Source organism: Ceratotherium simum, chromosome 33, assembly GCF_057802395.1.
Source record: "Ceratotherium simum simum isolate JZ-2026a chromosome 33, ASM5780239v1, whole genome shotgun sequence".
NCBI classification, from domain to species: domain Eukaryota; kingdom Metazoa; phylum Chordata; class Mammalia; order Perissodactyla; family Rhinocerotidae; genus Ceratotherium; species Ceratotherium simum.
The window spans coordinates 966,721-986,848 of record NC_141932.1 but is presented as its reverse complement, the minus strand read 5'-3'; the positions used below and the strand labels follow the sequence as shown (position 1 = coordinate 986,848).

General features: G+C 44.9%; 1 protein-coding gene across 4 annotated transcripts in view; it reads left to right on the top strand.

The window, feature by feature from the left end:
• The window catches only part of LOC101393485 (uncharacterized), a 49,009-nt gene that overhangs the window by 19,276 nt on the left and 9,605 nt on the right, over nt 1-20,128 (top strand). The window contains exons 1-2 of one of the 4 annotated variants that reach the window (XM_087420917.1): nt 13,850-14,111; nt 16,726-16,852. In XM_087420917.1, the coding sequence (XP_087277043.1) occupies nt 14,079-14,111; nt 16,726-16,852 (160 nt within the window). In that variant the 5' untranslated portion in view covers nt 13,850-14,078. Of the gene's footprint in view, nt 1-13,849; nt 14,112-16,725; nt 16,853-20,128 lie in introns of those variants that run through there. The other 3 variants (XM_087420919.1, XM_087420918.1, XM_014794383.2) reach the window with 3 other exon arrangements.

The window sequence follows — 20,128 nt, the reverse complement described above, 5'->3', positions numbered from 1 at the left end:
GGAGGAAACCTGTTCCTGGGACCTGCCCATCATCCATGTGCCCTGAAATCCAGAATCTGATGGACAGTTGTTACTGGCTGTGGGGATGACGTGGGAACCATAGTTGGCACAGAATCAGGCGAGGTGAATAGGGAGTTGGGAAGACTGCAGCTGAGTAGAGAAGACATGCCCCTTTTGAGGTGGCCTCCACAAATATTCCCAAGAATGTGGAGGTACACCATGTGGGTGTATAGAAATTCTCAGTACGGCTGGTGCTGTGTCTTTCATGACCCAGGTCACTGGCCATACAATCAATCTAAAGATTCTGCAGGTGCCCATAGCTATTCCTGGAGGGCATTGCTGCACAGTCAAGAAAACAGGAATTGAGAGAAGAGGGGGCCTGTAGGTCATAGATAGGTCTTATATGACCAAATTCTGGTTGCTGGTGGCTCTGGGGAAAAAAGCCTTTATTACTCACCAGTTCTCTCTGCCATTGAGGCAGAGTTACTCCTCCAAAGATATGAAGAGAGATGTGGTAAAAATGTAGCAATTTCAAATTTGGGTTTTCTTTTTTTTTTCTTTTTTTTTTCCTTTTTGAGGAAGAGTGGCCCTGAGCTAACATCTATTGCCAATCTTCCTGTTTTTCTCCTTTTTTTTCCCCAAAGCCCCAGTGGATAGTTATATGTCATAGTTGTACATCCTTCTAGTTGTTTTATGTGGGACACTGCCTCAGCATGACTTGATGAATGATGTGTAGGTCCGCGCCCAGAATCCAAACTCATGAACCCTGGGCTGCCGAAGCAGAGCACACAAATTTAACCACTATGCCACGGGGCCGGCCCCTCCTGGGTTTTCAAGACAGGTGAGAAAGGCAGAATTTTATGTAGAACCAATTCTCCACACCTTAATGATATATAATTTATATGTAATAAATGGCACATATTTAATCGGTAAGGTTTGACATATTTATGTCAAGTATATATGTAAAATAAATTATATACATATGTATAGGACATTCTTTTCCCACCCTCCCCACACAGAGAGGCACACAAGCACACGCCTACACACACGTGAATCCATCATCATGAAGAAATTAATGAACATAAATATATCTCTCAACATTACTTCCTGCCCCTAGAGAATCTCTCTCTCCCTGCCTTCCATGGTCTTCATTCCCTAGACAACCATTTGTTTACTTTATTCATGTATAGATTAATTTTCCTTTTCTAGAATTTTAAATAAAGCAAATCTTTATTCCTTTTTTGTGGCTTTTTTCCTACTGCATAATTATTTTGAGTTTTATCATTGTGTATATGACTAGTTTATTTTTATTGTTGAATATTGTACAGATAGAACACAGTGTTTTATCCATTCATCTGTTTTTTTAAATTTATGTTGTTTCCACTCTTCGTTGTTATAGATAAAGCTACCACAGACATTTATATCAAGACTTCATATGAAAATGTGTTTTATTTTTGTGGTTAATATTGAGGAGTATAATAGCTAGTGCAGATGATAATTAACTTTTTTTTTCTTTGCTGTGGAAGAGTCTCCCTGAGCTAACATCTGTTGCCAATCTTCCTCAGTTTTGTATGTGGATCACCTCCACAGCGTGGGCACCAACAAGTGGTGTAGGTCCACACTCGGGAACTGAACCCAGGCCACTGAAGCAGAGCATGCTGAACTTCACCACCAGGCCGCGGCCCCCAAAATTTTTGTCTTTAAGAAACTGCCAGGGGCTGGCCCCGTGGCTTAGCGGTTAAGTGCATGCGCTCCACTACTGGCGGCCCGGGTTCAGATCCCGGGCGTGCACCGATGCACCACTTGTCTGGCCTTGTTGAGGTGGCATCCCACATACAGCAACTAGAAGGATGTGCAACTGTGACATACAACTATCTACTGGGGCTCTGGGAAGAAAAAGGGAAAGAAAAAAAAAAAGAAACTGCCAAAGTGTTCCAAAGTGGTTATACAATGTTATTTTCCCACCAGTAGTGTATAAGAATTTGAGTTTTCAAGATCCTCACCAACACTTTGTGTAATCAGTCTTTCTAATACTAGCCATTCTAATGTGTGTTTCTTGATTATTCTTGCTAAATAAATAAATAAAAGGAAGCACAGTGTCTGGTAGGCTCCTTTGACTTCAAGAGGCAAGTTTTCCACAACAGAAATCCAACTCATCCACCAGTGTTCATGGAAGAAGGGCCAGCTTGTGGGGGTCCTAGAGCAGGAAGAAGTTGGCACAGGTTTGGGCTGTGGCACAAGCAGTCCTGCCACTGGGGCCATATGATTTGGCAGACTTCTTGGTGTGGATGGCGTCAGTGGCCAGGAAGCATGCAGTGTGGAGTGTTAGCAAGTCCCATCCAGGGAATCACAGTGCAGGCTGCTGAGGCTCTAGAGGAAGTCCATGCCATCTGCAGTACAGAATTATAAATCATTGTGAAACAACAACTGTTGTGTCATTTTGCGCACATAACAGAACACTTGAATATGGGGTATCAAGTCCCCATGCATCCAGAACGACCCACTGTGAGGAGAGTTCTCTTGGACCAACCAAGTCATAAGGTCAGAAGGGCACTGCTGTATTCCATTGTAAGGTAGAGATGTACAGCCAGGATGGAGCCACATCAGGTCCAGAGAACACAAGTAGGCTGTGTGAGCAGGTAGGTGAGACTGCAGCACGGTAGTAACAGCTCACTGCAGTGGGTATCCTGGGTGTTCTGCACAACCAGCTGAGGGCAGGAGAAAGCCTGAGCTTGGGTTCTGCTTGGGTCATTTTGGTTTATGACTGCCAGTAAAATGCATGGTGGCTGCATCACAGTCACATTTAGGATATCCCTGAAAGATAATGAAGAAGCAACATTTTTCCAATGGGTTATGCTATGATCTGACCATCCATTTTGTGTGGAAGAATCATTATCCAAAGGTGACAATATATATAGACTCCAGGGTAGCAGCCAATGATCTGCCCTGGTGAGGAAGGAAAAGTTAAGAAGACAGTTGACAAGGAGGTCTGCAGTAGAGGTATATGGATGTGGGAATGTGTGCACAGTAGGAAGGTTTCTGGCTTATTACAGTTCACCGTAATATATCACCAACCATGTCAAACAATGATGACATCGATTTTCTGGCACTTCAGGCAGACTCCTGGCACTTGGACATTGTACTGGCTATTTCTCCTCATGGAGCATCTTTCCCATGTATCCAAATCTCTCCTTTCCCCCCCTTTAATTGTGCTCCAGTGTCATCTCCCTGCGAGAACAACTCTGACTCCTCTCTTTCCTAGTGAAATCCTTCTGACTCCACATGCTGCCGTTACTCGGTGCTGCTCTTTTATGCTTCCACAGCACCTGTCACCTTATAATTTACTATAATATAGAATATTTTCTTCATTACTTATTGGCTGCTCCCCTAACTAAAGGCTGTGAATGAAGGCTGCATGAGGACGCATTTCTTTCTTCACTGGTTTATAACATATCTAGACGAACCTCTGAAGCAGATGAGATGTTTAATGTTTTTGAAACAATGAAACAGCACAAGGCTGTAGCTTCCTTCCACTCTTCCACCTCTTTCTACTCTCACTTGATTATTTCTTTCCCTTTAAGTTTAAATTTCCTCAGAGTTCTCATGGGTGAAAAGAAATCCAAATTTTGTAGAAACAAGAGATTCTCAGTAGCCAAGTTTCCAGCTTAGGCATGGGCTTAACTTAATTCTTTTACATCTTAGAACACAATGGTTTCTGCTTACTGCCTAAAGATTCTGAACCCAATCCCAATGTTGGGGGGGTTGGTTTTCCACACACCACCAAGCAATTCTGCAATGCCAGCTGGGTGTCCTACAATTTAACTCATTTCTGACACTACCTACCTGAAGATAGCATCAGATCCCACAGGTTAAGAGCTCAGTCCTACAAGACTGCCTTCTCTCCACTTCAGACACCACTTGCCAGTCCAGGTTGTCAGCTGTGCTTCTTGCCAACCTGTGCTTCATCTGTTGCTCTGAGCCTCTTTCGAGGTGTTAATGAAATCTTGGATTTCTCTCATTATGTAACTCATTTATTCATTTGGTTTAAAATCACACAGGTGCAGAACTGGTGGGCTGTCTTTACCACCAGGCACTAGAGCTGCATTCACTGTTAACCTCAATCTTGCCAGAGAAGTGAAGGCACATCCTGCCCCATCCAGCCCTTAGGAATTCTGACATTAAGGTTAAAAGCACAATTAATTTCTTGCTTGGGAGTCATCCTTGCTTCCAGCCCTTAGAGTTGCAGCCCTGGTCCTGTGACCACTGCATCAAGTAGAGGGGGAAAAGTTAAGGTGATGTGAGGAAGAAAGAGAAAGAGTAAAAAGGATAGTCATTTACACCAGTTTCCTCCCTTGGACAGAATTAGAGAGTCATACCAGCGCCTTCCCTACCCCTCTTCCCCAGATTCACCAGAAAAACAAATCTATCCCATGGGGCCACTCCTTTAGCCCCACTCATGTTCATGGTGAGGGTGAGCACATGCTCCTGAAGGCGTGTAAGCCAGCCCTTCATGACTTTATTTCCCCCATTTTAGACAACCTATGTTGATTGATTGATTGATTGATTTTGGTGAGGAAGATTGGCCCTGAGCTAACGTCTGTGCCAATCCTCTTCTTTTTGCTTGAGGAAGGTTGTACCTGAGCTAACGTCTGTGCCAATCTTCTGCTATTTTGTATGTGGGTAGCCACCGCAGCATAGCCTGATAAGTGGTGTGTATGTCTGCACCCGGGATCTGAAGCTGCAAACCCCAGGCCGCCAAAGCGGTGTGCATGAACTCAACCACTACACCACCGGGCCAGCCCCTAGACAACCAGTATTTTAATTGCCTGTTTCAATTCTCTATCCAACTAGTACTCTGAGGAGGATCTCTCTCTGCCCATTGTTGGACATTGTGGGCTGTAAAGTGTGTTCTCTGGTCTGAAGAAGTGACGGTTAGCCATCCATATTGGTAAAATATCTTCTGTTCTGGTTCTTTTATTGCAGATTTGCTCTTATTGGCACACAACTGCTCTTTTTGGCATTTTGTGCCTTAGAGCATGTAAGAGGACTATGTCTAGATTCAGCCCATCTCTGCATTGCTGCAGTACACCCGTGTCCCCTCATGTCATGGACCCAGGTGGTCACCTCTAGGAGGCACACTGAAATATCTGCTTGTTGATTTCAGTCACCTTCCAAACCCAGAAGGGAGTTCCCCTGAGGGGCCTGGACGCATGCTACTTTAATGCACCCTCCAATTCCCATAGTGATTTCCTTAGGGCTGTGCCCCATATGAGCTTTCCTTTATTTTTAAAATTTTTTTTATTTTTTTTTTGCTGAGGAAGATTCACCCTGAGCTAACATCTGTCGCCAATCTCCCTTTTTTTGCTTGAGGAATATTCACCCTGAGCTAACACCCATGGCCAGTCTTCCTCTATTTTGTATGTAGGTCGCCACCACAGCATGGCTGATGAGTGGTGTAGGTCTGTGCCCATGAACCGAACCCCCGAACACAGGCCACCAAAGTAGAGCACGCCAAACTTAACCACTAGGCCACCGAGCCAGCCCCCTGGCTTTCCTTTAATAGGCCAGGTCTCCATTGTCCTCTTGCCTGACCATAACGCCGGGCCATTGTTCATTACCCATGAGTCAGTAGAACCTGAAATATAGGGACTTTTACCACTGTTAATTCTTCCATCACTGCTGGGGGAAAAAAGCATGCAGGTCAGCCCAGCGAGCTGATTTGTTTTTATCTTCTTCAATCAGAGTGGTGTCCTTCCAAATGGGGTGTTGTCCACTCAGCTTGGAACTGCCAACCATAAACCAAGCAGCTCTTTGTAGAACACTGCCTCAATGACAATGAATCCAGCAGCTCCTCACACATTTCCAGAGTCTGTCCCAGAGGAAAAGTGGCTCCTTGCTCGTAACTCCTCCTTGCATTTCCCAGGCAGCATGATCCTGTATAAACCATTTCCATTTTATGATGGGACTCTGCTGGGCACTGCCATCCCCATTAGAGTGTTTCAGTTCTCTAGTCCAAATTCCCAGTAGTCTTCACAGGGAGGTGCTCACAGGCTTTTGCCATAAGCCTTGTATAGGCTCCACAGATCTATGTCACAGAGAATTTGTCCCTACCAGCCCTCCTGCTTCTATTCCACACTGTGTGGGCTCAGGCAGTCTTACTGGTTCCCATCTAGCAGGTCCAATTAACATTGCTTGAAGGGTAGATTTACCTGCCTTCTGTTTACAATACTCAGAAGTGGAAACATCCCCCAGTCAGATACGATTTCCATTCTCATAGTACAATCAGATGAATCCATCTCACACGAAGCCTGTTCACACATACCAATTCTCCCACAAACTTTTACCTTAATTCCATCAACCCTCACATTCCTAACTGTAGCCTCCATTAGGATGTCATCCACAGGGTTTGGTTTCACAGCACTAGGTAGGGGAAGTCTTTCCCAGGCAGACATAATATCCATTCCCATCAGACATTCAGGTAATGTTGACACAACCTCTTTACATAAAGCTTATTTAAACATTTCAACCTTTATAATCTTATCAGCGCTTACATTTTTATGTTCTCTCAATCTAACTGTAGCCTGCATCAGCACTTCACCGATAGGTTTTGGTACCACAGTTCATGGTGCTCATGAATCAAGGGAGTCCTGGGAACTTTTCTTCTCCACCGCCTGACTGTTTTATCCACTCCTGTGCAAAAGGCTTTGGGTCCCCAGCAAGGAGTGGAGCCAAGGGACCCTGGCCCTCTGTCAATCTTTAACTTGATAATCTGCCTAACGACTGTCCCAAGCAATTGCTGGTCAGGTTTCTCATTGTAATCTTTGTCTTCTGGCTTTTTAAATTTTTCTAAACTGCGATAAATATATGGATTTGTTTGGGGCCCTTTAATGTTGGGACCAGCAAGGAGTCCCTTTGGCCTGCCCAACCTTTGGTGGTGGTGTATTAAAACCTTTGTTTCAACCCCATCCGTATTTGCTTTATTCCTCCAATTTCTTAATAACCATCCTGTTTGTTTCACTCCAATCAATATTTGTTTTATTCATCTTATGTCTTAATAACCGTTTAAAAATTTCCACCCTGCTAAAATGAGTCTCTTGACCCTTTCTTCTGCCTTTCCCCATTGTCTTGTTAATTAACCTAATACTTTTATTATTATCTGTAAGACCCTTGAGGGGAAGCTGAGACAGCATATCCATAAGGTTTCTTTGGTTTTGCAAAAACAAGGTTATATGGGGTGCCCATGTGAAAGGGGCCCCCTCAACCACAGCATTTACCATGACCAAGGTAAGGGCATAATCGACAAATGAATGTCCCAGTGATCCTGAAGCCAGTCCCCCATGGCTTGCATACGAAGCCTATCAGCTGCTTCGTCTGGGCGCTCCACTTTGCATTCACAGGGGAGACGGACAGTCCCCCTTTTCAGGGTAAACAGACCTTACAGTGGCCTTTATCCAATCCACCAGGCTGGCTGTTCCCTGGGAGTAACCTCCTGTGTGTCAGGATCACGTACAGCCATCTGTGATTGTTCCACAGCGAGCTGTGGGTCCTACATCAACCCAAACACACTCCATGTTTACTACCTTCTTGGTGACCAGAGGTCTTAGAGGTACTTTCTGTTGTCCCTGCACAATTTTTTCCTTGGGTGGAAAGTACCCCTTTAATAAAAAATTTGACATTTTGTATGTTTTTTTAAATGTTAGGATACAAATGTACACCGAAGCCTTTATGCACCCTCAGTGCAAAAATTTTGTAGCTGTATAAGGGATTTCACTGTTTACCTTAAACAAATAGCCAGTTATGTCTCCAGCAAAAATGTGTATTTGGGATCAGCAAAGAATTGCAATTTGAGGTCTGCAACCATGGAAAGCCATGTGCAAGTCCCCAGCAATAAGGGCTCTATGAAAACAAACTCCTTGGGGCCGGCCCAGTGGCGTAGCAGTTAAGTGCACGTGCTCTGCTTCAGTGGCCTGAAGGTTCACAGGTTCGGATCCCGGGCTTGCACTGACGCACCACTTCTCAAGCCATGCTGTGGCAGCGTCCCATATAAAGTGGAGGAAGATGGGCACAGATGTTAGCCCAGGGCCAATCTTCCTCACAAAAATAAATAAATAAATAAACAAAAAATCCCAAACTTTTATGGGCCAGCCCGGTGGCATAGTAGTTAAGTTTGCACGCTCTGCTTCAGTGTCCAGGGATGCACAGGTTTGGATCCCCAGTGTGGGCCTACGCACCTCTTATCAAGCCATGTTATGGCAGGCGTCCCGCATATCAAGTAGAGGAAGATGGGCAGAGATGTTAGCCCAGGGCCAATCTTCCTCAGCAAAAAGAGGAGGATTGGCAAGAGATGTTAGCTCAGGGCTAATCTTCCTCACCAGAAAACAAAAAAGAGAAAAAAATAAAAACAAACTCTTTTATAGAGGCAAAGAGGAAGTTGGTAGGGCTCTTGTAAGAAAAGAGCTCACTGGAGGAATTGAGAGTTCAAAATGTAGTGGCTTTTCATTGGCTGAGTTGTGACAGTTTCTTTTGGCTGAGCTGTTGCTGGGCAAGAAGAGGAAGTCTTTCTTCTTCCTACTGGGTTTTGCTATGGGTGTAGAACATGAGAGTCTCCCTTCTGGTTTCATGACTGCATTTTAAATGAGATTTCTGTTTATTAATTTTCACACCACTTAATCGCAGGTACCCTGTACACAGGAATCACAATAGAAAGATGGAATGTTCTTCAACGTACATCAAAATCACCTGGAAGCTTTTAAGACACAGATTCTAGGGCCTGCCCTCAAGTGCCTGATTCGATAGGTCTGAGTTCAGGACTGAGAATGTGCATTTCCAATGACTCCCCAGGTAACACTGATAGTGAAAGGTCGAAGGATCAGACTATGAAAACCAGCGTTCTATGAAGTCCTGGCTGCTTGGTTCCAGGCCCAAGTCCACCAAGGTGGAGATGTGCTGGCTCCAACGAAAGGATCCAGGTTTTCTCACCCACATTCTCTGAGTGTCTCTGCAGTGAGCAAAGCAGATCAATGGCCAACTGTGCTTGTGTCCCAGGCCCTCACTACTCTTGAACCCTATGAGGGCTCCACGTGTCAAAGCCAGCTAGTCGTCTGCTTCTTCTGCCCCAAACTTATTCCAAATATACCTCTATGGCTCAATTGCCTGCTTATCAAGCAGGACTGCTTTACTACAATGTGTAATACTACATCTCATCTCCTCACTTCTGGGCACACTCGTCTTCCCTTCATTTCATGGTTTCTACCTGTGATATTGTGATTTATAATAAAAAAAATATATATATAGGGTCTTTGTCACCACATCTCTTCCATCTGGATGTTCCTGAGTTATATCCTTTTATAATCAACTGGTACTGTGGTAAGTAAAAGGTTTCTATGAGTTCTGTGAGCCACTCTACCCAATTAATACAGCCCAAGGAGGGGGTTGTGGGAACCTCTGAATTATAGCCTGTTGGTCCAAAGTGTTACTGAGCAAGGGCTCGCCACCCGATGCCCACAGAAGCTGATACCGTGGCACACAGGTCTTTGAGAAAAGAAGCAGTCAATCAGTAAGGAGACAGAAGGACAGGTTCTCAACTCTGTCTCCCTGATACAGGGTATGGGGTAAGGTTTTTTTTTTTTTTTTTTTTTTTAAGATTTTATTTATTTATTTATTTTCCCCCAAAGCCCCAGTAGATAGCTGCATGTCATAGCTGCACATCCTTCCAGTTGCTGTATGTGGGATGTGGCCTCAGCATGGCCAGAGAAGCGAGGCCAGAGAAGCGGTGTGTCCGTGCACGCCTGGGATCCGAACCCGGGCCGCCAGCAGTGGAGCGCGGGCACTTAACCGCTAAGCCACGGGGCCGGCCCTGGGGTAAGGTTTAAGGGATCAGGGAGGGCAGGCTGGTGCGCAGAAGCACTGCAGAATGAGTTTTGATTGGCAGATCAGAATGTTCTCTTCTGTACATGCTCCTGACTGGCTTGTGGCCCTTGAAAAATAGCTTTAACATCCTGTTGTTAAGATGAAATCAGTTTAAGATGAAATCAGTTATGGGAGGTAACCAGGAAAAGCACAGTAATAAGGGTAAAGTTGTTATGCAAATTTAAGTCAAAAGAGTTTCTAGAGATTTAGAGTCATCCTCCCCTTCCTGGCACAAAGAAGGAGGCACCCTTACAAATGGAGATTTTTCTTATAAATGTAAATTTCCCTTACAAATGGGTAACTTCTACTAGGTTTTCAGAGCTTTTCCTACATCAGCTGTTTTTTAATAATCATCAGCTCAATATAGCCCTTATGCCAAAGAGGCATATTTTGAGGTGGCAAATTCTGTTCCTGGCCCTGAGGTTACAGAAGCACAGGTAACAACCTGGACTTGCAATTGGCATCTGAAGTGGGGGGCAGATCCCTTAACCCATGGGATCTGATGTTATCTCTAGGTTGTTTCAGAATTGAGGTAAATTGTAGGATGCCTCGCTGGTGTCGGAGAATGCTGGTGTGGAGGGAAAAACTCTACACCTTGGAATTGGGTGCAGAGTTGTATTACCACATTCTAACTTGCTATATAATTTAGTAATTTTCTTTCTTATTATGTGCCTGTGTTCTTGGAAGAATTTAAGCTGTGTGAATACCAGGGTCTTGGTCTCTCTAGTTTCTTAATGTTTCTACCCACCTACATAAATGCCTGTGTTACTGGACAAAGGGCACGATCTGCTCGCTGTGAGACAAAAGCCAATTGTCAAGAGGCAACATGGTGGCAGAGAAAGGGCATTTTATTACAGCTTGCTAGCAAGAGGGAAGATGGCCGACTAATGTCCAAATGAACCATCTTAAGGGGGGCACAGAATCTTGAAGCAGTTATATAGGCCAGTGTGTTACAGGTGAGAGGGTTAGGAATGTTGATCCTCTTGCGTTACTGACAGGGAGTGGCCACACCAGATAGACTCTCTGTCTGGCAGTCATCACATTCCTAAGAAACTCAGAAGAATGAAGTTATTATCTTATCACAGCTAGGAGGTACATGCACAAGCAGGGGTTGTAAAATCTACAGAGCAGTTAGATCTCCTGTAGGGTCCATACCTAGGTGGGTTAGCTAGTCAGAGGTCATTCAAAGTTACAATATGGTTTCTGTTCTACAATGTGGCTTCCCTTATGTGAACCTTGTGTTGAGCCGGTATCACCTGCAACTGAGTATTTGCTCAATGAACATTTGTAGAGCTGTGAATAAACAGGACACCTCAGTTTCTTGTTCATTTTTACTAATCTGGCTACTATAAATGTCCACTTCAACTCTTCCCTCCAAGCTGGTATTGATTAATGTTTTCAAAAATAATCATCCTGGTAAAAATTCTCTAAGGTCTTAACTTTCTTCAGCATCCCCTGATATTTCCCCAGAGCTATTTCTGACCTATCTTTGAACAACTTGTAACCATGGGCCCTCCAGGACCAGTTCAACTGACCCCACCTCTTACCAACAGAGTGATTAAGAATTGTCTTTCAGAATGGCTATAATCACCAAGACAAAAAACAACAAATGTTGGAGAGGATGTGGAGAAACAGGAACCCTCATACACAGCTGGTGGGAATGCAAATTGGTGCAGCCTCTATGGAAAACGGTATGGAGATTCCTCAAAGAATTAAAAATAGAGATGCCCTATGATCCAGCCATCCCACTACTGGGAATCTATCCAACGCACCTGAAATAAACAATCCAAAGAGGCTTATGCACCCCTATGTTCATTGCAGCATTATTCACCATAGCCAAGAAGTGGAAGCAACCTAAGTGTCCCTCGACTGACAATTGGATTAAGAAAATGTGGTATATATATACAATGGAATACTACTCAGCCATAAAAAAAGACAAAATCGTCCCATTTGCAACAACATGGATGGGCCTGGAGCATATTATGTTAAGTGAAATAAGCCAGAAAGAGAAAGACAAACACTGTATGATCTCACTCATATGTGGAATATAAACCAACACATGGACAGAGAAAACTGGACTGTGGTTACCAGGGCAGTGGGGGTGGGGGGTGGGCACAAGGGGTGAAGGGAGTCATATATGTGGTGATGGACAAACAAAAATGTACAACCCCAAATTTCACAATGTTAGAAACCATTAAAACATCAATAAAAAAAAAAAAAATAAAGGGCCAGCCCCGTGGCTTAGCGGTTAAGTGCGCGCGCTCCGCTGTTGGTGGCCCGGGTTGGCATCCCGGGCATGCACCGACACACTGCTTCTCCGGCCACGCTGAGGCCGCGTCCCACATACAGCAACTAGATGGATGTGCAACTGTGACATACAACTATCTACTAGGGCTTTGGGGGGAAAAATAAATAAATAAAATCTTTAAAAAAATAAATAAATACAAGAAGTAAAAAAAAAAAAAAAAAAAAGAATTGTCTTTCAGATAATGTGCAGAATCACATAGTCAGAGCATGTGCAGAAGAAGAAATTTTGACCTGAAATGACTGAGGAACCAAAGATCCTCCTCCCCACGGAACCCGAGGACCAGGACAGGACTGGAACTTGAAAGTCGGACTCTTATCAGAAGCGAGGGATCCCTCATTCAGGAAGATCCGGTGTTAAAATTCCTTCCCTACCTCATCAAAAATGTTTAGAACCCTATCATAAAAGTTCAGAAGCTCATCATAAATGTTTAGAACCCTGTCATAAATGTTTAAAACCTTACCATAAGTGCTTGAATCCCACCAGTCAAAACCTGTCCCGCTAGCATTTCTGCATGCCAGCCTGTCTGGCCCCCTAACTTCTCAAATTTCACCCCAAATCCTGAATTGAGGAGACAGAACTGAGGGCACATGCCCCATCTCCCTGCAGATCGAGCTCACAGAATAAAGCTGATTTCTCCCAAAAAGCTGATGCTGTAATTAATTGGCTGTTTATGCACATCGGGCAAGAGAACCCCAATTTTGTGTGATAAAACTGCATAAACATTACTACTAATTTTCTGAAATTTGCATTTCAAAACAGTTTTTCTGAGATAATCTCAATTCCCCATGCAGAACTGTACCTGCAATCACTGGAAAATGATCATCATTTATCAGCAAGGAGAAGAGATCATGGGGTTCAGATGTCCCTTTTATCTCGAGGTTCAGATGTTCCTTTTGCAGACGTACTGCGACTGCAAGTTGCAACCACTGACCCAAGCCAAAACAGCATTAGCTAAGTTGGTCTCCGTTTGAGATAGAAGTCAGTTTGCTAAATGGAATTGAGTATGTCTTAGGGTATGGAGTAAGAAATATTATGTTGGCAAAACTGTTCCTCTATAGGTAGAACACAATCACTATACAAGCAAGGCAGAAGTTTTCTGTGGGAACCAGAGGCAGAGGTCCTCCTTGTCCACCTGTTTCAGGGCAGCCTAACATCCCTCTTCTTCCTTCCCTTCATAGCCCTCAGGGTCTCTCTTGTTCCTAGCCAACCATAGTGAAACTCACAAACTGGCTAATGCCCCAGGCTGGATGCACTGGAAGAGGAATAACATAATGTCTCCAGCTATGCGTGGAATCATTTTATGTCTGAGTGACTATGGAAGGATATGGACATTTAGAGCAGTAGATTTGAGAGCATCTCTAACAATTTTATGCTCTGGGAGCGGGCTAAGCTTCACGGAGAATGAAAGTACGTCTTTTCGCTGCATTTCACAAGGAGCAAAGGCCCCTCTAGCCAGGAACACCACTTTTAAGCATCCCTCGGACGGCCGCCTTCCTTGTGGCACTAGAGCTCCGGGAACTACATTACCCGAAAGAACGTGCGCAGAGTTGACCCAATGAAAGATCAGGGTGAAAGTATTTCCGTGCGAATTCAATGAGTCAGGGGCGGGACTTCCGGCGTCCTCCCGGGGCGACCATTTTGTCTGCTGCTGGGCCTATTCGCCCGAACAGAGGCTGCTGAGTGCTGGGTCGGGGGCTGAGGTGACGGGACCGAGAAGGAAGCGCTGTACGCGCAGCAGAGGGTGGGTCTGAGGCTCCGCGACGCCGCCCGGGGGACCCACGCCAGGGCCGGGACAGGGACCGCCGTGCCCGGGTCCCCTCCTCTCCCGCCGCTCCCGGCCCCGCTCCGCCCCCAGAGTCCCATGGCGGCGGCCGCGCGGAGGGAGCCGGCTCAGGTCAGTGCTTGTGCTCCGCGCCCTCCCCGCCCTCAGCCCAGCCCAGCCCTAGAGCCCCGAGTGCGGGCGCCGCTCACGGGCCTGCAGCCCATGCCCCGGTGTCCGGGACGGGGAGGCGCTCGTGGGGCCTGTTTCTGAGAGCCGGGGTGGCGGGTGTGGGAGAGGGTCCCAGGGGAGGGCCCGCGGGGGAGAGGCGTCAGGGCGACTGAGCCGGGAGGAGTCGGGGACCCGGGGTCCGTGTTCTGTGTGGAGTGAAGAGTGTGAGGAGGAGTGTCGCTTGGACTGGAGGCTTAGGGGCTGTTCCTTCAATCCGAGGGCCCTGGAAGCCATGGAGGGTTGTGAACAGAAGAGGGACACTGTGCGTTAGGGTTTAAAAAGTTTTCTAAAAGCTGCTCAGAGAGAGAACAGAGTGGAATGGGGGTGATGAGGACAGTGAGGCACAGGGAGCTGAGTCCTCGTCCAAGGTCACAGAGCTGGTGAGTGGCAGCTGTGAGGACTGAGGCACGGAGATTAGTAAGTGAACCCGAGGTGACCAAGTTCCAGGGCTGGGCGGGGATACAGGGGAGGCCTGTGCACATTTAGCCCAGCCATGGTTGTCTGCCTCTTGCCACAGGTTCTGATACTAGAAAAATCACTTAGGGAACCTACACAGGAAAGGAGAGGGTGTCTCAGACGCTCAGTGGACCTGACACCACCTGTGTCAGGGATTTCGGTGACTTGAGCCTCTTCTCTTGCTATTTTCCTTGCTTTTGGGTGTTGGCACCCTGGGGATACCCTTAAGCCCAGGCAGGGTCCTGAGTGAGGCCAAGGGTGACATGGAGCTGTTTCCATTTCTGGCAAACGGTGTAAACACGTGTGAAAGGTTATCCCTGGAACAGACCCCAGTGTGTGCAAATGCTTGGAGATGTAACTGAGCTGGAGACAGGGGACATTCAGTCTCCATTCTTTCTGTTAAGAACAAGGAGCAGGGGGTCAAGAAAAAGGCCAGTAATGTGACTGCCTGGGAAGTTGGCATTTGTTTGGGAGGTAATGGGAGGTTTGGATAAGAGGAAGGAGTTGGTCTTATCCAGGTTTAACAGGCTCCATCTGGCTGCACAGTGGAGTCTAGACTATGAGGTTAAAGGAGGACACAGGGAGCCCAGGAGGAGGCAACTATAACTTAGATGAGTGTTGATGGAGCAGAGTGGTGGCCATAGAAGTGGGCAAAAAGTTGAACTGTTTTTTTAAGAAGGGTCAGGTAGACTTCTGGATGTTATAGGTGAGGGAGAGGAGGAAAAGAGCCAAGGATGACTGCATGTCACTGGTCTTAGTAGTTGTAGGGATGGAAGATCCAACTGGGATGTGGCAGTTCATGACAGATTCATTTTCCTTGGGAATATAAGAAGGGTTTTTTTGGCCCTGTGGGGAGTCTGAGATGTTTCAGAGAACAGTGACTGGAGGCGTAAAGTGGGCAGCTGGACACACAGGTCTGGAAATCTGAGGAGGGGTTCAGGATGGAGACATCAAAAAGTGTTGTCTATTGTGTGGACCAGGAAGGAGCTGTGCATCCCATTTAGGTGGAGGAATGCAGGTTGTCATGACAATGCTATTAGCTGGTCAGAAAGAGGGGGATACACAATGAAAAGTGGTTTTCTTGGTCTGCACCTAATGAGGTACAGAGCTGCACACAAACCCAGGTGAAGGGGAGAAGTGGTCATGGTGACCGTGTGGGAGAGAGCATGGTTTGGCAGGTGACTAAGGCTTCCGTGGGATGAGTGGACATGAGATGGCTATGGAGACAGAGGAGTAACTGAGACAAGATCACACTGAGGCCAGGGCTCCTGCTCATTCACTAATGTACTGCTTCACCAGAATTTTGTGGTGAGCTTCAGTGGGGTCTGGGGTGTTCAGTGTTGATGGTGGATGAGGTGTGAGGCGAATGTGGTCATTTGTGAGAGTCACTGTGCCTGGCACAGAGACCATCAGGGCTGGAGTTTTAAGTAAGGTTGAGTGGAGAGAGGAGGGTTGTGGTCTCTGAGGAGACAGGAAGTGCAGCACAGAAGTGGAAGTAGGTCATGGGCATCTGTAGTTCACACGTGCTTCTGGGTGGCTAATATTGAAGCAAGGATCAGAGGTATAGAGGATGCCTTCAAAGCAGCATTTGGGGATTTCCTTAAATACAGAGCTGTGACAGTGCAACTGTGGGCACTGAAGAATTGAGAGAGGTACAATCTACAGAATGATGTGTACGTGGAGAGGACATGTGAGCTGATGGCCCTAGGGCCATGGTGTTGGAGACTGAAGGGTGAAGCACGGGCCCAAGTTTGGCTGTGTCCTGGAGTCCAAATCTGGAGACTCCAGGGGAATTGATTTACAGGATGGGTGGGACCCTACAGGCTAGGACCAGAGCTTGGATGTCGTCTCTGTGCCCTGCTGTCTGATGTTTCTGAGGGCTGAACACAGTGAATAAAGGGACCCTGGGGATAAGGTGGGGATCAGTGACACCTAGGCCGGAATTCTTCTGAGGTGGGGAGCTCTGGAGGAGGATGAGTGTGGAGTAGATGTGTGGGGAGATGGATTATGGGATCTCAGAGAGAGAGAATGTTGATGATTTCATCTGTCCCAATCATAACAGGACTGTGTGACCTTTGAGGACGTTGCTGTGTACTTCTCCTGGGAGGAATGGAGGCTCCTTGATGAGGCTCAGAGACGCCTGTACCTGGATGTGATGCTGGAGAACTTTGCACTCATATCCTCACTAGGTAAGACTCTCACAGCCTCACAGTGACCTGGACTAGGCTGTGTTCCCCACTACACACTCCTGCTCAATCCTTCTTCATGAAGACCATGGACGCTGCTTGCTTCCTCAGTTTTCTGGGTCGTTGCTGTGTTGCTAGGGCTAGGGTGTTTGCACTGCCCTCTTCTCTCTCCTGCAGCCCCAATACCTGCTGTGTGGACCTTCTTAGAAAGGATTCCAGGAGCTTAATGGATTCCACCGTGCTTGTCCTCTCTCCAGGTCACTGTGTCCACATCCATATCACTTCTGTATCCCAGGTTTTCTCTCTTGTTTTCCCTGACATTTCCTCATGCTTGCTTGTGCCAGGCACATAGGCATTGTCGTGGTCACTACTAACCTGAACCATGGGCTGCTTTTCACTGCTCTCCTGCATGGTTTATAGTGTTTAGATGTGTTCTTTTCTTTTTTTTCCAGTCTTGTCTGGATATAAAATTGTATACACGGCCATTGGTATCCACAGTAGGATTGACTGGTTCCAGGACCCCCCCATGGATACCAAAATCTGAGGATGCTCAAGTCCTTTCAGTAAAATGGCATAGTTTTTGTATATAGTCTGTGCACATCCTCCAGTGTACTGTCAATCATCTCTAGCTTACTTTTTTTTTTTTTTCCCTAGCTTACTTTTAATACCTAATACGGTGTAAGTGCTGTGTCACTAGCTGCCCACACATCGCTTTATTCATGTGGATTCAGGGTAGTTTTCAGTGTGTGGCAAATCACGGTTAGCTTTTTGGAACTTTCTGGAATTTTCTTTTTTCAAATATATTTGATCCGTCCTTGGTAGAAAAACCAGAGGTGTGGAACCCGGGGGTATGGAGGCTGCCTGTATGTTAAAATGTACAACGTGATGGTTTGATGTCTGTATACATTGTGAAATAATTGCTACAATGAAGTTAATTAAACATCCATCACCTCTTAAATGTACCTTATTATCATTATTATGTTTTTGCTAAGAATGCTTAAGATCTACTCAGTAAATTTCAAGCATACAATACAGTATTATTAACTATAGTTACCATGCTGTACATTTTTTTTTAATTTTTTGTTTATTCCAGTAACATTGGTTTATAACATTGTATAAATTTCAGGCATACGTTGTTATACTTCTGTTTTTGCATAGATTATGTCATGCTCACCACTCAAATACTAATTACAACCCATCACCACACACGTGTGCTGAACTATCCCCTTCGCCCTCCTCCCTCCCCCTTCCCCTCTGGTAACCACCAATCCAATCTCTGTCTCTGTGTGTTTGTTTATAGTCACCAAGCTGTACGTTACATTCAGAACTTATTCATCTTAAAACTGAATGTTTGTACCTTTTGACCGACATCTCCCCCATTTCCCCCCAGCCCTAGCTTCTGGCATTCTACTCTGTGTTTCTATGATTTCGGTTCTTTTTTACGTTCCAACCACAGTGAACGACGGTTCCCTTACTTACATCTCACCCTCACCAACATTTATCTCTGCTCTTTTTGATGGTAGCCATTTTATCAGGTGTGAGGTGATATCTTACTGTGGTTTTGATTTGTATTTTCCTGATGATTAGTGAGGAAGAGTATTTTTTCATATACCTGCTGGCCATCTGTAGGTCTTCTTTCATACAGTGTCTGTTCAGGTCCTTTGCCCATTTTTTAATTGGATTGTTCTTTTGCTATTGAGCTCTATGAGTACTTTGTATATTTTAGATATTAACCCCTTATGAGATACAATATTTGCAAATATTTTCTCCCTTTTCATCGTGTTGATCACTTCCGTTGCTATTCAGAAGCTTTTTAGTTTGACGTAGCCTGACTTGTTTATTTTTGCCTTTGCTGCCTGTTCTTTTGGTGTCATATTGAAAAAATCCTTGCCAAAATCAGTATCAGGGAGCTTTTTCTCTGTTTTTTCCCAAAGAGTTTTACATTTTCACATCTTAGATTTAAGTCTTTAATCCATTTCGAGTTATTTTTTGTGAGTGGTGTAAGGTAGGGTCCTGGTTTCATTTTTTTTAAATGTGCATATCCAGACTTTCCTTTCCCCATTGTGTATTCTTGGCACCCTTGTCAAAGAGTAGTTGTCATATACGCATGGGCTTATTTCTGGGCTCTTTGTTCCTTTTCATAGGTCTGTGTGTCTTTTTATTTCGGTACCATACTGTTTTGATTACAGGTCTTTTGTACTATAGTTTAGAATCACGAAGTGTGATTCCTCTAACTCTCATCTTCTTGATCAAGATTGCTTTGGCTATTCGAGGTCATTTATGGTCGAATTTTAGGATGCTTTTTCTATTTCTGGTAAAAATGTCTTTGGAATTTTGGTAAAGATTATATTGAACCTGTAGGTTGCTTTGGGTAGCAGAGATATTTTAACATTCATAATTATTCCAATCCAAGAACATGGAATATCCTTCCATTTATTTGTGTCTTCAGTTTCTCTCATCAGTGTCTTATAGTCTTTAGCATACAGATCTTTTACTTCCTTGGTTAAATTTACTCCGAAGTATTTTCTTTAGCATACAGATCTTTTACTTCCTTGGTTAAATTTACTCCGAAGTATTTTATTGTCTTTAATGCTGTTGTAAATGAGATTGATTTCTTAATTTCTCATTGAAGTCTTTTATTGTTAGCATATAGACACAACTGATTTTTGTACATTTATTTTGTTCTACAAATTTACAGAGTTCATTTATTCATTCTGACAGTTTTTTAGTGGAGTGTTTATGGTTTTCTTTATATAAGATCATGTGATTTGCAAAAACAGTTTTACTTTCTTTTTTCTGATTTGGATACCTTTCAGTTGTTTTTCTTGCCTTATTGCTCTGGCTTGGACTTCTAAGTACTATTTTAAAGATTTTATTTATTTTATTTTTTCCCCCCAAAGCCCCAGTGGATAGTTGTGTGTCGTAGCTGCACATCCTTCTAGTTGCTGCATGTGGGACTCGGCCTCAGGATGAACGGAGAAGTGGTGCCTCGATGCGCACCCGGGATCCGAACCCGGGCCGCCAGCATCGCAGCGCGCACACTTAACCACCAAGCCACAGGGCCGGCCCTCTAAGTACTATTTTAAATAGCAGTGGTGAGGGTGTGTATCCTTGTCTTGTTCCTTATCTTAGAGGAGAGCTTTTACCTTTTCACTGTTGAATCTGCTGGTAGCTGTGGGCTTATCTTATATAGACTTTTTGACATTGAGGTACATTCCTTCTATACCTAATTTTTTGAGAGATTTTATCATGAAAAGATTCTGGATTTTGTCAAATACT